The following is a 15,799-nucleotide window of genomic DNA, read 5'->3' as shown; positions in this document are numbered from 1 at the left end:
ATTTAATACATATGTAATCTTAATATTGACACGTTTCATATCCATGATGAACTTATCACTGTAAGGTTCCATGGAACATGGAATAAATAAAATAAAGAAATAAGTGGATATAAAGACTCATATTTGTGATCAAATATCAGTAAGGTTAATAAAGATTTCTGTACACTTTCTTAGAAATTCATTTCTTCATTTATATAACCTGCCCATTGTGAGAGTACCATACATTATACTAATATAATTTGTAAACAGGCTCTTACTTGATGTAGTTTTAACATTTTTGGAAGTTTCTTGCAAGGTTTGTGCATCATTCTGTATCTTGACATAACTGAGTGCATCTTAAACAATTCATTACCTTAATGGATAGTTAAGCAATGGGGGAGTTACACAGCACCATGCAGTGAGGCTGAACATGTGTGGTGTTATGGGGGCAAAAAGTTAACATATAGGCCATAAAAAGTATTAATATTCAATATGGAGAAGTCTGTTACTGTGAAGATTTGAGTCAGAGTGCTTAGTGGATGTAATTTTTAGTGAGACTAATTACAGTGAGGTTATAGTACTCATGAGGCCAAGCACATATTTAGTTATTTATTATTGTTATATGGATTAATAATGAAGTTTATTGGTATCCTATCTAGTGAAACAAGGAACTGTGTTTATTGAATGTTCAGGGCCTATGAAATTTTACAGCTTTTTTCAGTGTGGGTAAGAAACTTTATTGAATGAAAAAATCATGGTATAAGTGAATTATTCAATCAATAAAAATTGGCTTAAATTATTAACTCTTTTAATGTTTAAATTACACAATATTAGTGCATAATAATTAACAACATTAGGTAAATAGTCATTCACGATATGTACTACTAAATCTATGAACCAAGGTGAATATATTCAGTTATGACCATTACTCTACAAACTACACTGGCTACAATGTTATAACCAAGGAGAAGAAAGAGGAGGCTTACAACTATCCATCAGGCCTTGAGAGAGAGAGAGAGAGAGAGAGAGAGAGAGAGAGAGAGAGAGAGAGAGAGAATGTGTAATACTCAATGATGATATGAATATAATAGAGGGAAACATTCCACGTGGAAAAAATATATCTAAAAAGAAAGATGATGAGACTTACCAAACAAAAGCGCTGGCAGGTCGATAGACACACAAACACATATGGATAGCCACAGGGTGATCCTCATTACCAACAAACACTGTCTGCCTGTGTCCATTCATGCAAATGGACAGTTTGTTGCTGGTCGTTCCCACATAGAGGGCTTCACAGTGTAGGCAGGTCAGTTGGTAAATCACGTGGGTGCTTTCACACGTGGCTCTGCCTTTGATCATGTACATGGGACAGCTTTTACACCGGGGGCGGTTACAAGGGTGGGAGCCAGAGGGTAGGGAAGGTGGTTTGGGGATTTCATAGGGATGAACTAAGAGGTTACCGTAACCTCTTAGTTCATCCCTATGAAATCCCCAAACCACCTTCCCTGCCCTCTGGCTCCCACCCTTGTAACCGCCCCCGGTGTAAAACCTCTCCCATGCACCCTCCCACCACCACCTACTCCAGTCCTGTAACCCGGAAGGTGTACACGATCAAAGGCAGAGCCACGTGTGAAAGCACCCACGTGATTTACCAACTGACCTGCCTACACTGTGAAGCATTCTATGTGGGAATGACCAGCAACAAACTGTCCATTCGCATGAATGGACACAGGTAGACAGTGTTTGTTGGTAATGAGGATCACCCTGTGGCTAAACATGCCTTGGTGCACGGCCAGCACATCTTGGCACAGTGTTACACCGTCCGGGTTATCTGGATACTTCCCACTAACACCAGCCTGTCAGAACTCCGGAGATGGGAACTTGCCCTTCAGCATATCCTCTCTTCTCGCTATCCGCCAGGCCTCAATCTCTGCTAATTTCTAATTCCAATTTGCCGCCGCTCATACCTCACCTGTCTTTCAACAACATCTTTGCCTCTGTACTTCCACCTCGACTGACATCTCTGCCCAAACTCTTTGCCTTTACAAATGTCTGCTTGTGTTTGTGTATATGCGGATGGATATATGTGTGTGTGTGTGTGTGTGTGTGTGTGTGTGCGCGAGTGTATACCTGTCCTTTTTTCCCCCTAAGGTAAGTCTTTCCGCTCCCGGGATTGGAATGACTCCTTACCCTCTCCCTTAAAACCCACATCCTTTCGTCTTTCCCTCTCCTTCCCTCCTTCCTGACGAAGCAACCGTTTGTTGTGAAAGCTTGAATTTTGTGTGTATGTTTGTGTGTCTATCGACCCGCCAGCGCTTTTGTTCAATGATGTTATATGTATAGAAGAAAAGAGAAGTAGAAGAAGATGCAGCTACAAGTCAGTATCACATTACCCATGTAATCAGTTTAAGATGTGAATATACAATAGTGTACTTGATTATTTTTGGAACTTATGCAATCACGACTTTGCTTTAAGAATAGTTTACCTGTTAAACAAGATAATTTTGACAAAAAATTCCGAAGGTTGAGTATCTATTTTTATTTTAAAAAGATTTGGTTGTTTCGACCAGGTTAGGCAAAGTATGGCATTAAGAAATAGAAAGAAAATCAGATTGTTGGTTTCATACTGATTTATATTGCAGAAAGCAGCAAATTTCTTTCTATGCTATATCATACTAATGTGACTCATATACTTTAAGTGCCTCAAGTCTTGAGGCCTAAAGCAACTGTTTAATGAAGATCAGTTACCTATCACAGCGTTTAAAAGGCAGATTCAAAGATAATTTTTTGTAGAATATACAAGCGTAATTATTACATTCCAAGGTCAGGAAGTGGCTACTATGGCAAGTAATTTATCAGAAGGAATCAGTTCCATGTTCTTAATTAGTATGCAGACATTTAGTCACAATGAAATACAGTACATTCAGTTCCCTGTGGCTAATTTTGGTAGAAATGATATTTCAACACCCTTACAACTGTAGCAAGATTAATAAACTGGAAAATTCAGGATAGATAAAAATCCTAGATGGAAGGCATGCATTTCTAACCACCATCATGGACATGTGTGGTGTTGGATATGCAGACATCTACTTTATTTGATAATCTGGATAGTCTTATCCTCTTATCACAATCATGTGATTTGTTGCTTACGGCATGCCCTAATTTAAAGTGAACAGCCAGTCAACGAACACAAGAAAGAAAAATGAGGGTGGGCTGTTTATCCCTAACAATTGTTCACAATAGTGTGCAGTGCTCTCTAACTCTGTTTGGAACAGACTTCCACACAGTTAATATATTGCAGAGGCTGATGTTCAAATTGAAGTTTTTTCTCCTGCCAACTGACTCATGCTACCTGAGGAATATTTCACATCCTTTTTCATATACTTCTGGGGAAACATGAGAAATCCTGTTGCCATCACAGCTACTGTCCAGTGAGTGAGTGCTTCATGAGCTTCTCCATTATCTTCTTCATCCGATCTTCTCTGAGACATTTCATGAATACTTAGTCTTACCCACCAGGATTGGTATTATCTTCGTGAAGGTGATTAACTGACATATCATCTACCTAGAGATTACAAAAAATTATTTCCATCACTTCCATGACTTGATCTAGGGCTCCTGCAGAGCAGTTGGTTATCTGCATTTGTATAGTTAGAAGACAGCCCACATCATTTGTTGACAGTTCTAAACTGTTCAACAGATGGTCTGACAACAGTTCATCTACTTATGTGTTCAAATACATGGACAGACATGAACAAAACATTCTGAATAGCCAGTCTCCTTCCTTTGGTTTCAGATACCCAACTTGTTTTCTGTCTGGTGTGTCAGCAATTAGATACTTTCCATAATACTGCCCAGGACAAGATAGATCCTTTCTTTGGTGATTTCAGTTGGCTCCCTTAATGGGCTTCATTCACACTTAACATTCTACCTGCATATATATTAATATTGTGTTTAACCTTGACTGTATCATAATAGAGATCCATACACATTAGTGAAATATGAATCATGAAATTCAAAATCAGGTGAAGGTCACAGATGGCAATGTGTTACGTTGATTTGCTGAAGATCACAATACATTATAAAAATGATTAACAATAGTCACTGTCAGAAAGACTACAGAGTTTGTATTTCTGCACCAATGAGAGCACATTTCATAACAAGTTTACCTATGCACACATTGTCGTATCTGATTTCTAGGCAATTCACATTTCCCTAATTCTTGAAAACTTGATATCTAATGCTTATAATTATGTAAGTCTAATATTCCCTTTCTAACACTCTTCACCTTTTCAATGCACCAATTTATAAACGCCTTACATTACCAACTGTTTTTTTTATTATGTCAGGCAAATAAAAACAAACCTGAGATTTGTGACAACAGCTGCTTTTGGAAGTCCAGTAGTACCCGATGTGTATATGTAGACAAGCTTATCACCAGAGCTGCCTTCTGTAATCTCCACTGGTTGAGTCCCACTTGCAGTCTTCAGAGCAGTGCCAAGATCTTCAGAAGACTGCAATTTTTGCTGACTGTCATCTTCACACAACTTGTAGAGACGGAGAGCACTCATTGAGCCCATTATATCTTCAACAGCTATCATTGAATGACAATTAGAAACTACACATTTAATCTTAGCCACTTAACCACTAAACAGTTTTAAAATCTTTTTTAAATATAATATAAATATAAATGAGCCACATAATCATCTCTCTTAAAGTTTAGAATTCTCAGAGCTGTGTAATACTTTCTTGATAATTGTAGGGAAGGACACAAAGAAGGAGAAAGTTGAAAAATTAGACACAAGTAAGAAAAGGCATTACTCAGTGAAACTAATAGGATTTTGGACACTACACATTGTCATATTTCAATTTCTCAAAATCAAAGATAAACTAAGGTTTGCCTCTCATCAAGAAAACTCTAGAGGCACTACACTTTAACTTCTTGATATAGATATCACTTAGTTCCAATGCTAGCTGCTATAACTTGTCCATCCAAATGTAACATGTAGCCCTTATCTTTAATTGTGTTGTCTGGCCAAATATAAATTATATCAATTTATTTAGTTTAGATTTACTGAGACATTATTGTACTTCTAAAATTGGGTAATTACCTCATCATTAAGGAGAAAGGCACACAGGAAATTAAAAAAATGAATGCTTTGCTAAAAGCAAATTAAACTTGTTGCTACAAATTAATGCCATAACTAAGATGATGACAATGATGATGCAGGATCAATAAAAATACTATTATTGTTAAGTAAGGGATGTGAATATGCTGTAGTGAAGTGTGAATTAAGGGGAGAGGGGCAGAAAGAGGGAGGGGGGGGGGGAGCAAAATCAACTTTTTATAACCAAGCATAAAATGAAACCTTAGCTAAAAACAATCACCAAATGTATATGATGTCCAGGTAAGTGCTGGACTATGAATTATCAATAAAATATGGAGTATCTCATGATCCAGTCCTAAGAGTGCTACTCTTCTTGATTTGTGTGGATGACTTTTGACAAATATCTGCATCCCCAAAAAATGATTCTACTGGTCACCGGATCCAGCCCAGAAACCATGCATTCAACAGCAGAAAGTTCTATGACAATACTTTGAGAGTGGTTCTCCAAAATCAAATTGAAATGTATGTCTTGGGCATCAGTTATTTCCACCAAATAGCCAAATGTCTATTTAAGTAAGATTAAAAAATTATCCTCTATAAAATCTAAATGTGACAAAATTTTTAGGTCTGCGGGTTCAGCCAGACTTAAAATGGGACACACACTCGTAAATAACTTGTAAAAAAAAGACCTATAATCCATGAGCTATGTTCTAAGACTATTAAAGTCTACAACTAGCAAAAGAACAGTACTGCAGGCATCCTATGCACAGTTCCATTCTCTGCTCTGACACAGGATCATTTTCTGGGCCACTCAACTCACAGCATAAATGTTTTAACAACACAATAAAGAGCACTAAGAATAATTTGTTGCCTTAACAGGATGGAGTACTGAAAAATTAGTGTAAACTTACAGTCATGCTCAATCTTCTCTTCAATTGTGTGAAACAGTTCATTAGTAACCACAGACGGGCATCCACTTCGTTCTTCATCATGCACTTGATCACGTGTTTCATTGAACAGTCTGACCCACCTTCTAACCATTGAATCACTCGTAGCATTTTGTCTGTAAACCTCACAGATTTGCCGATGAATTTCATTTGGTTTAACTTTCTTTGCATTTAGAAAATGAATCACAGACCTGATTTCACAAGCGGCACCATTTTCAATTACGGCTGACAAACACTACAAAGCACATGTCGGCAGCAGCAATCTGAAAATGGCGTATATGTCTTCTCCTTGAGTCAGAGTAACTGCTGCGCATGCTTGGAACTGTGATTGTAGTGCATCCGCGGATATAAATAGAAACGGAACTTACTTTGTGGATGATCTCGTATACAACATGAACAGCAAGGGCCCCAACACACTTCCCTGGGGCACACCCGAAGTTACTTCTACATCTGACAATGACTCTACATACAAGATAATGTGCTGTGTCCTCCCACCAAAAAATCCACAATCCAGTCACAAATTTCACTTGATACCCATATGATCATACTTTTGAGAATAAGCGTATGTGTGGTATTGAGCCAAATGCTTTTCGGAAATCAGGAAACACTGCAATACTGCATCACTAGGGCTCCCTCTTTGAAACTGTCAAACTACTACAGAACAAGAATGTACAGACTGTACCAGACGGATGTCAGATATAACCAAACATATTCCAGAATAATATCCTACTAGTCCTGTCTAATACCTATTGCACAATGTGACAATTTGTGCTGTATGATAAAACTGGACAATTAAAAAATTAAATCAAATCAAACAAATCAGATGAAAAGGAAACAGAAATAAAATGTTGTACTAACACAAATTTAAAGCAACCAATACTAATTAGTGTTATAAATTACTTTTGAAAAGTGATGAGTGAAAATGAAAGAAACCAATACAGGTACAGTGAACGACTGTGTTTTATTACTGAAGATGTGTAGCAGATAATTAGAAATTGTGAATTAAAACTGACAGAAGTGAAAGGAAATTAAGGAATAGCAGGGGAACAACAGGTAAATGTACCCAGTGAGTAAGTTGCAGCATTTAACCTATATATATTTCAGTATTATAATAACTTCTGTCACATGTTTTCTGGTGACTTGGGACCTTCTAATTCTCATCAACATTTAGATGCTATTCATGCTAATACTGGCTAGTAAATACCTCATCAAAACAAACTACTATTTGAAAGTGAATGTTGTACAAGTGTGGGGTTAGTTAATCAGTAGCTGTGCATCTGTAAATTATGGATCCTGAATTTAACATTTCAGTTCGCCTCTTAGTTTGTTCATACAAAGTATTACCATTATCTCATGGATATGACTACACATTAAACAGACGGTACCACAAGAGTTTGCTGACAGAGTTGGTTCCAGATCACAGGAACATACCACTACACAATCATACATAGTAAAGCAACTCAATGTTCCATGCAATCCTCTAGTTTATGAGCAATTATTTAAATTGGGATTTCTTGGCTATAAATAAATGAAAGAGCTAAATCAACTCAGTATAGTGTAGTTAGGTTATACAGCATGGATTATTTTATGTCTTTTATACCATCTGCTGTTGACAGAGAATGGTAGTACTGAAAGTATCCATTCTGCAAGAGGCAGAACATAGGGTAAAGACTTCATTTTTTGCGGGGATTGCTGAATGATGTGTCATGGAAGGTATGGGCTTAGTTGCCCAAGAACATAGCTGAAGCTATAGCAACTGTGTCCACAATAGGAGAGAGAGAGAGATGTGGTGACTCGAGTTTCGGATAAGAAGGGATTTTCACTGTGGGAGTTAGATGTTACAGATGTGGATGAATGGGTTTCATATGGCAGGAATGCTATGAACTGCAGTGTAAGAAATGTGGGCGAGTAACACATCCAGAATGGGACTGCAGACAAAAAGTCTATGAGGGGGTGTGGTACATTGACACAGGATGAAAATAATAAAAACAATAGTGGCTCTGGAGCCACCATGTAGCACTCCCAGTAAACATAATAACAGCCAAAATGTGTGCAGTAGCACAGTTGAGTTTAGTGGATGGAAGGAAGCATGAATTTTTATTGGACATGGGCTCACAGGAATATGTGGAAAGACTATAACCCATTGACAACAGGAGGTTGAGCCCAACACAATGTACATTAAATGGAGTGGGTGAAAGTGGTGTGCCTTGACTCGGATCAGAGGTGTTGAGTTTTTGGGTTGAGGCATAAAATTTCTGACCTTGCACTGAAAATTTGCCTCATATGGGCAATGTTTACAGACCAGTCTTAGGGTAAGGTGTCTTGCTTGAACATCATACCAGAAATGATATTGATCAGTGCATGGTAGAACGCTATGGGACATCATTACATGTGGGGGAAACTACTGACAGTACCAAACGGTCACAAGATACATACCTGGCACAAAAAAAGAAATACTTAGACTACATGCACAGCCACTAATGATCAATTTGTGATAACATACCACAAGATATGGGAAAACTAGTGTGGGTGAATACAGGAACAAATAAGCTGACAAACATATTGTATGTAGTGGAACTGCTATAAAATAATGAGCAATTAAATAAAGCATTGCATACAGAAGTTACACAGTGAGCAGGTAGTGCTTATGGAGATATATAATTTTGGGACTGGTGGACTTACAAGAGATGATTTAGTTAGAGCAAATTCATACCACAAGCTCATGCAAGCAACCAGTATAGTTGCATTACGGGAGAAGGTAGCACATTTGGAAGAAACATAGATGACGGTGACGGAGCAGTCATTGTTGGAATATAAGGATCTGGTTATTCATGTTCATAGGTCTTTGCCAGTGACATAGCACAGAATCTCCACTGGGAATGAATTGCCTGTGTATCACAAGCCCTATCAGTACCACATCAAATGCAACCAGTGAGGGAAGAATTGATTAACCAACAGTTACAAGACAGTGTTACTGAAGAAAGTACCAGTCCCTGGGGAGTGGCAGTGCCCTGAAAAAAAAAAAAAAATGCAAATGGAATAAAGGCATAGAATTTTCGATGTGACTGTCAGTACTGTAACAAGCATATGGTTATGGATAATTATCCAATCCTGAATATAACAAACATTTTTCTACCATGGACATACAGAATGGTTATTACCAACTAGATGTATATTAACACCAGAGGATCACTAAAGACAGCATTTATGATCATGATAAGACATAATGAGTATCACCTTATGCTGTTTGGATTGAAAAATGCACCAGCCACTGTCCATCCAGCACCTCTTAGACAGGGTATGATGGAGACTGAAACCTAGACAATATATGGTGTACTTAGATGATGTAATCGCCCTTGCAAAGTGCATGGAAGAGAATGAATTATGGTTATGAGAAGTGTTAAATTTGTTCTGCACGGCACAGCTGACACTCAGTTCAGGAAATTGTCACTTCACACTGGAAGAAACACAGCATTTAGCTCATGTAATTAGTCACAAGGTAGTCCAGACAGTCTCCAGGACTGTAAAAGCCATACAGGCTTTTCTGGCAGCATGTATGGAAGAATAGCTGCAGTATTTCTAGTGCCTGGCAAATTATTTTATTACTAGATATTTGTACCAAAATTTGCAGAAGTGGGATGGCTGCTTATTTATCTATTGAAGAAATGGGTGAAATTTCACCTGTCAGTGGAGTGTGAGGGTGCGTTCAATTGGTTAAATAAATTGTTACACACTGGACTGATATTATTTTTCCCAAATTATGAGAAGAACTTGTGGTGTTCCATGATACGAGCAGTCATGTGCATGTTTGTGTATTAAGCCAGCAAGTGGATGGGGTAAAACATCTGGTCACTTATGCCTTATGAAAATTGAATAGAGCAGAAAATAACTACTCTATAATGGAAAAAATTATGTTTGATTCTTGTGTACAGTATAGCACACTGTAGATGTTATATGTATAGGAGAAAATTCGAAGTTATGACAGTTCATGCAGTATTGTGATAGTTATTAGGATTAAAAGACTCATCCAGTCATTTAATGTGCTGAGTGGCAAAACGCAGTGATTTTGATTCTGAGGTGATTCATCAACCTCACGAGTCACAAAAAAATGACAGAGGCCTCAGTCAGACATTGTATGTGACAATGAGGAGGTTCCACATCACAGAATGGCACAGGAAAAAAGCAGGTGATGCGGTCTGCAAGTTTTTTGAAACACAACCAAAGTTCATTTTCTATGACACAGTGTTATGTAAACAAACAAAACTCTGGCCTTGTATTGTTTAAACAGAAGCCAGAAATTCTGAGATAGTAAGGTTGGTCATCTTAGGTCCTTTTTGACAGATGCTGAAAGGGGATCTTTATGTGTTAACAACAATAGATCACTTTTCATGCTTCATAGAAATGATAGCTATCCCAAATCAACACAATGGCACAAACCATGGTTGACAACTGTTTATTGAAGTTCTGTACACTGGAGACTAAACTTTGATTATGAACTGAAGTAATAACTTCATGTCAAAACTATCAAAGTAGCTTTGTCATTTTTTATGAATTTATAAATTACAAATAAGTGCTTTATACCTCCAAGCAAATGGTAGAAGCAAATGGATTCAACAGTATGACAAGGAAGATGTTGAGCCAGTGCGTCAAAAGTCGACATAATGACTGGGACACACTATTACCTTATGCAGTGGCAGCGTACAGTTCAAAAAGCACATGAGAGTAAGGGAGTAATGAATGCACAGAAGATGCCATCACTATTTCAGATGGCAAAACCCAGAATTTGGGGAGGGGGGAAGGAGATGATGCATATGTGCAGGATTTTTCAAAAACATTACAAACAGTGTGGTACCAAGAGTAAAATGTGAACACATAAGACTTAGAGTAGCAGGAGCAAATGAGACACTGGAATGCCAACTTTCCCAAGTATTGTGTAGGGCAATGAGTGATGCTGACAAGCTATTACACTCTGCAGGGAAAAGCTAAAGATGATTTATGCTCATTACCAAGGTCTGTAACAATGGGTCAATATGGTGTTGCTGGTAAAAGTGAAGCAGCAGCTCCCTACTTGTACAACAGTTGTCCACATTGGGCATATTTGATCCTTTAAAATTGTGTTGGACACTTTACTACCATTATGCGATGAGCAGGGGAATAAGAAAGTAAAAGTGGCAGGACAAAGTGAGCAAGCCACTTTCACTTATATACATTAAGATTAAGAGATAGGCCAATGTAGAGAAGAGAGAAAGTAACTGGAGAAGCAGACAGTAACAGCAGATAGAAGTACTAAGTAGTAAACACGTAACCAATGAAACAGGGGACTTGGGATAAATTTTTACAAGACTTGTATCGAAGAAAGTGGAAGAGGTGTGCCACTGGCAGAAGGAGCAGACTACAGTACTCCCCTATATGGTGGTCCAAACTGTCACAGGGATATGCAAATGAAGCTATTTCTCAGGGAACAGACACGGGCTGATGCTCAGGGGACATCCGTGGAACCTACGCATTGCAAGAGTTCTGCTATCTTGACGCACACTTTTACCTTCAGCTGACAGAACACCCCACTTTTTCCAGAAGTTCTTACTGAAAATCATTTTTCACCATGAAGAACTGTTAAAAAAAAAAGACCCAACAGTACCGACCAGCTGCCATGTCATCCTCAGCCCTTACATGTTGCTGGGTGCAGATATGGAGGGGCATGTGGTCAGCACACCCTTCTCCCAGCCGTTGTCAGTTTTTCTGACTGATGTTGCCACTTCTCAATCAAGTAGCTCCTCATCAGGCCTCTGCCTGATTACAAACAGACTTAAATTCACAACTCAAATTACAACTTGTTAGTAATACACATACGATTGAAATATTCCAAAGTTTTTGGCAGAATCCACATCTACTTCATTAAACACTCTTAGGTCAATGTTGACCATTGCTATGGAACTCCATCATGGAGGGGCCCCACAGTGCAATGCATGTTGCTGTTGACTCTACGGCTACTTGTGATGATACAGTTTCATCATAAGATGGTCCTAATCTGCCATGCGCAATGCCCCAGGAGCACTCTAAGAATAAATCCAAATGCAGTGAACTCAATACTCAGACTAACCATAGCAACATAACTTAAATTTGATTGCCTATGGACTAGCCACAATTTCTCAATTACATCATCTATTGTGGGATCAGATGTTATACAAACTCCCGAATTATTAATTTACGTCTTTGTACCCTCACACCATATTTTCAGAATCATCACTGAATGCACTCAGTGTATGACCTCAATGGAAATAGAATGATCGGAATTATTGAACAGTGGGACACTGCCAAACAGGACTCAATCTGACATCCTAAGACTAAAATTTTGTCTACCAGCAACAACAATGGGACTATGGCTCTTAACCAAACTTATCCTCTGCCGTATCTACCTGGCAATTTTTTTCAAAACACTGCCAGCAAATAAGCTAACCTATCTGAATGCTACCCTCAATCCCACCATATTTTGTTCCTTCAACAAACTGTTAGCTGCAGATGATGGGAGTTTTAGCAAAGAATAGATGTTCGAACATATCCAGCAATATGGCAGTTGGTACCAGCACCAATCAATGGTAATGGGAATTTCAAACTTGAGTCATAGTCATGGCCTTGGCTTATGTGGCACATGTCCACCACCAGCAGAAAGCCATCCACCTACAGAATCTCCCAGTCCATTACCCACGAACCCAATGGGTTGATCATAGGGTTTAACCAAAATGAAGGAACATTCTGGGTCTACCACTCATCATACATCATGCAGGAGCAAAATTGTAAGCATGGTAGTACCCTATTTGTTTTAGTAATTCACATGTTCAGCAACAGCCTGAAATTGGGAGGAACAAAATTTCCCAATGGGCCTGAGCCTGCTTTGAAACTGGGGGGAAGGAGTATGCGGGTCACTTCTAAGGTAATTCTGCGGTGGTCACTGCAGTAGCACTGGCAGAGAACCATGCAACTGATGTTCTACCATCAGTGGTTGACTGTGTTCATGGTGTAGCAATGCAGAATTTCCACAGCTAAGTATATGATGGGAGTCTCAAACTGTTGTAACACACATGGCCAGAGGGAGTAGAAATGCTCCTAGCTCTGTCGGTAGCATCATTCCTTTGGCATAATGTATTCAACCTGTGCTGTCTCTATACCAGTTGTGAAAAGCCAGCCAAGACTGAATGCAGTCCTATTTGAAAGCTATTGGACCTGCATCAGCTGGGATACTGAGAGGCATTAATTTCCCTATGAACTCTGTTTCTAAATTAATAACTGGCATGCAGCAGATTTAACAATATGAAAGAGGTTGCTTTGGTAACTGAACTAAGGGTATCAGCCTTCGCAAAATCAATAAAATACACTGCATGCGAAAAGGAGACACTAACAGTAAATTAAAATTTTGGCCCAAGTGAACATAAGTCCCATAGTGCTTAGAGCCATTTGAACCCAAGTGAACACAAAATTTATTCCAGTATTATTCAGTGTGCATAGTGTCAATCATTGACAACATAATATTTAATTCCCGGGGCAGCAATGTTAACTAGTTCCGCACGTACAGCCGGATGTAGTCATCCGAGGTGAATCATTTGCCACCCAGAGCCTTTTGAAGGGAACCAAAAATGGTGAGGAGGAGAGGTTCGGACTGTATTGAGGGTGGCTGAGAACCTCCCGTTTGAATTTCTGCAGGAGCGCCATGCATTGTCGTGGAGCAAATTGACCCCATGGGTGAGACTGCCTGGTCATTTAGATTTGATCGCTTGGTGAAGGGTGGTCAAGGTTTGCGAGTAATACTGGGCATTCACTGTTGCCCCATGGTGTAGGATGTGAATCAGAAGGATGCCATCTTGGTCAAAGAAGAACATCAGCATAGGGGCAAACGATGCACCTCGGACGACGACGTCCAGCTGTATGTGCAGAACTGGTTAATGTCGCAGCCCCTGGAATTTTATGAGACAGCCATTCACCACCTTGTGTCACAGTGGGACAAATGTCTTAATAGCCACGGTCAATACTTCTAACATACAGGTACTGGTTTCTGTAATTATGCCTCTGGCTCATTTCTTTTTGAAGGTCCCTTACATTTGCTAAGGGCAGGTCTCCAGGGTTCAGGATTTTAATATTTTTGTTGGACTCACGCACTGTGCCTTGTGTTCCTTCAGCTCATAGAAAAAGTTGTGCTGACTGCCAGAAGAGTGACAAACAGGACAAAAAGGTTCAGCAGGTTATCTGGACTGGAAGGCCAGAACTGTTACCTTCCATTTGTCAGCAGTGGCTCACAAGTCTGCCTGTGTCCCTTGGGAGTTTCAGTGCAGGAATCTCGTCCCATCATCCCCACTGTGGCTAAGTGCTGGCTTTCCAGACCTCAGCTCACAAACATGATGTACAGCACACATGTGCAAATTCCCAATTCGAATATATATGGTCAATAAAAATAAAAACATGGCTTGACCCTTATAACCACTGATATCACTACTGTAATTAATATCATATTAAATGGTTCAGTTGAAATGTGACTAATAGTGAGTGATTAAGTTAGCATAATGAAAATGAGATGTGTCAGGCCAGAAACGGCTGATGCCTCTCACATACATTGGTCAAATTAAACGGATCAGTTAAAACATCACACTAATAGTGACTGATTGAATTAGAATAATAAAAATGTGATGTGTCAGCCCAGAGACAGGCTGATGCCGCTCACAGACATTGGTTAAACATACAGCTAAACTATCTCAGCCTCATCATCAAGCAGCATCAACAACTAGAAAATCTGCTGATTTATGAGATGCCAGCGAGTCCTGATGGTTCCAGACTTTAAATATGATCTGCCCAATGGGTGCTATTGCCTGACACTGACACTCTAGCCAGCTTCTGAAGGTCCTGGTTCCATATGGGGCCTGCACACTTCCCACCAGCATTCCAAAGCACCTGTAGTACTTTTCCCAGCTTGGTCTTTTGACACTAAATCGACAAGGTGACTTGCATCAGCAAGGTCGCTGCACAGCTACCCTGTCTCAGCACAAGTTATTCACTGCCTACTAGCCATCAAAAACATCTGGGCCATTTACTGATTGAAGTGCTATATGAAAGGCTCAAGTAATAAATAGTGTTTCCCTTCAGTAGGAATTCCTGAGTCAGCACTTGCCAGAGAACTGGAGAAATCATATCACAGCTATCCATACATGCAACTCTGCAGCCAGAACTGGACAACCCATAAAATTGGAGTCAGAAGTGGCTGTGCTATAACAAGGGGGTACCTCCTGTTTTCTGTTACATTTAGAAGCAGATCCCACCTCTTGGCGTGTGTTTAGAGGGGATAAATTCTGAAGTTCCTCTGATGAGTTGGAACTAGTACCGTTTAGTAGGTCTTATGGACTGCCAAGAATATGTTCAATTTAACTCTAAAGATCAATCTTGGTGCCAGAAGTAGTAAGGAACATACTGGTTCATTCATGTACAGTTTCAGATACCTGAGCAAGCCTAATAAATGGACTGTGGCAGGTGTCCAAGAAATTCCTAGTTGATGAGAATTTTGGTTCAACAGCTCAATCATCTTGTAAGATTTCACATAGAAATTCTACAATTCAGCCTACTTGTAAATCAGAATGGTGAAAATACTGTTTATGTTTTTTTTTAAAAAAGGACAAAGTCAGAGGATTCAATGCATTCTCTCTGTCTGTAACTGATTCTTGTAAATTTTGTCAGAGGTGTGGGGTCAGCTTGTTCCCATGGTTTTATACTTTATCATTTCTTTGT

General features: G+C 39.2%; 1 protein-coding gene across 1 annotated transcript in view; it reads right to left on the bottom strand.

The window, feature by feature from the left end:
* Positions 1–15,799, bottom strand: part of LOC126092442 (long-chain fatty acid transport protein 1-like) — a 284,340-nt gene that overhangs the window by 86,169 nt on the left and 182,372 nt on the right. Inside the window, exon 4 of the mRNA XM_049908043.1 lies at positions 4,345–4,573. Coding sequence (XP_049764000.1) covers positions 4,345–4,573 — 229 coding nt within the window. The remainder of the gene's footprint in view (positions 1–4,344; positions 4,574–15,799) is intronic.

Source organism: Schistocerca cancellata, chromosome 7, assembly GCF_023864275.1.
Source record: "Schistocerca cancellata isolate TAMUIC-IGC-003103 chromosome 7, iqSchCanc2.1, whole genome shotgun sequence".
In the NCBI taxonomy this organism is placed as follows: Eukaryota; Metazoa; Arthropoda; class Insecta; order Orthoptera; family Acrididae; genus Schistocerca; species Schistocerca cancellata.
Note: the sequence above shows the minus strand (reverse complement) of the source record. Positions and strands in the feature narration are given on the sequence as shown.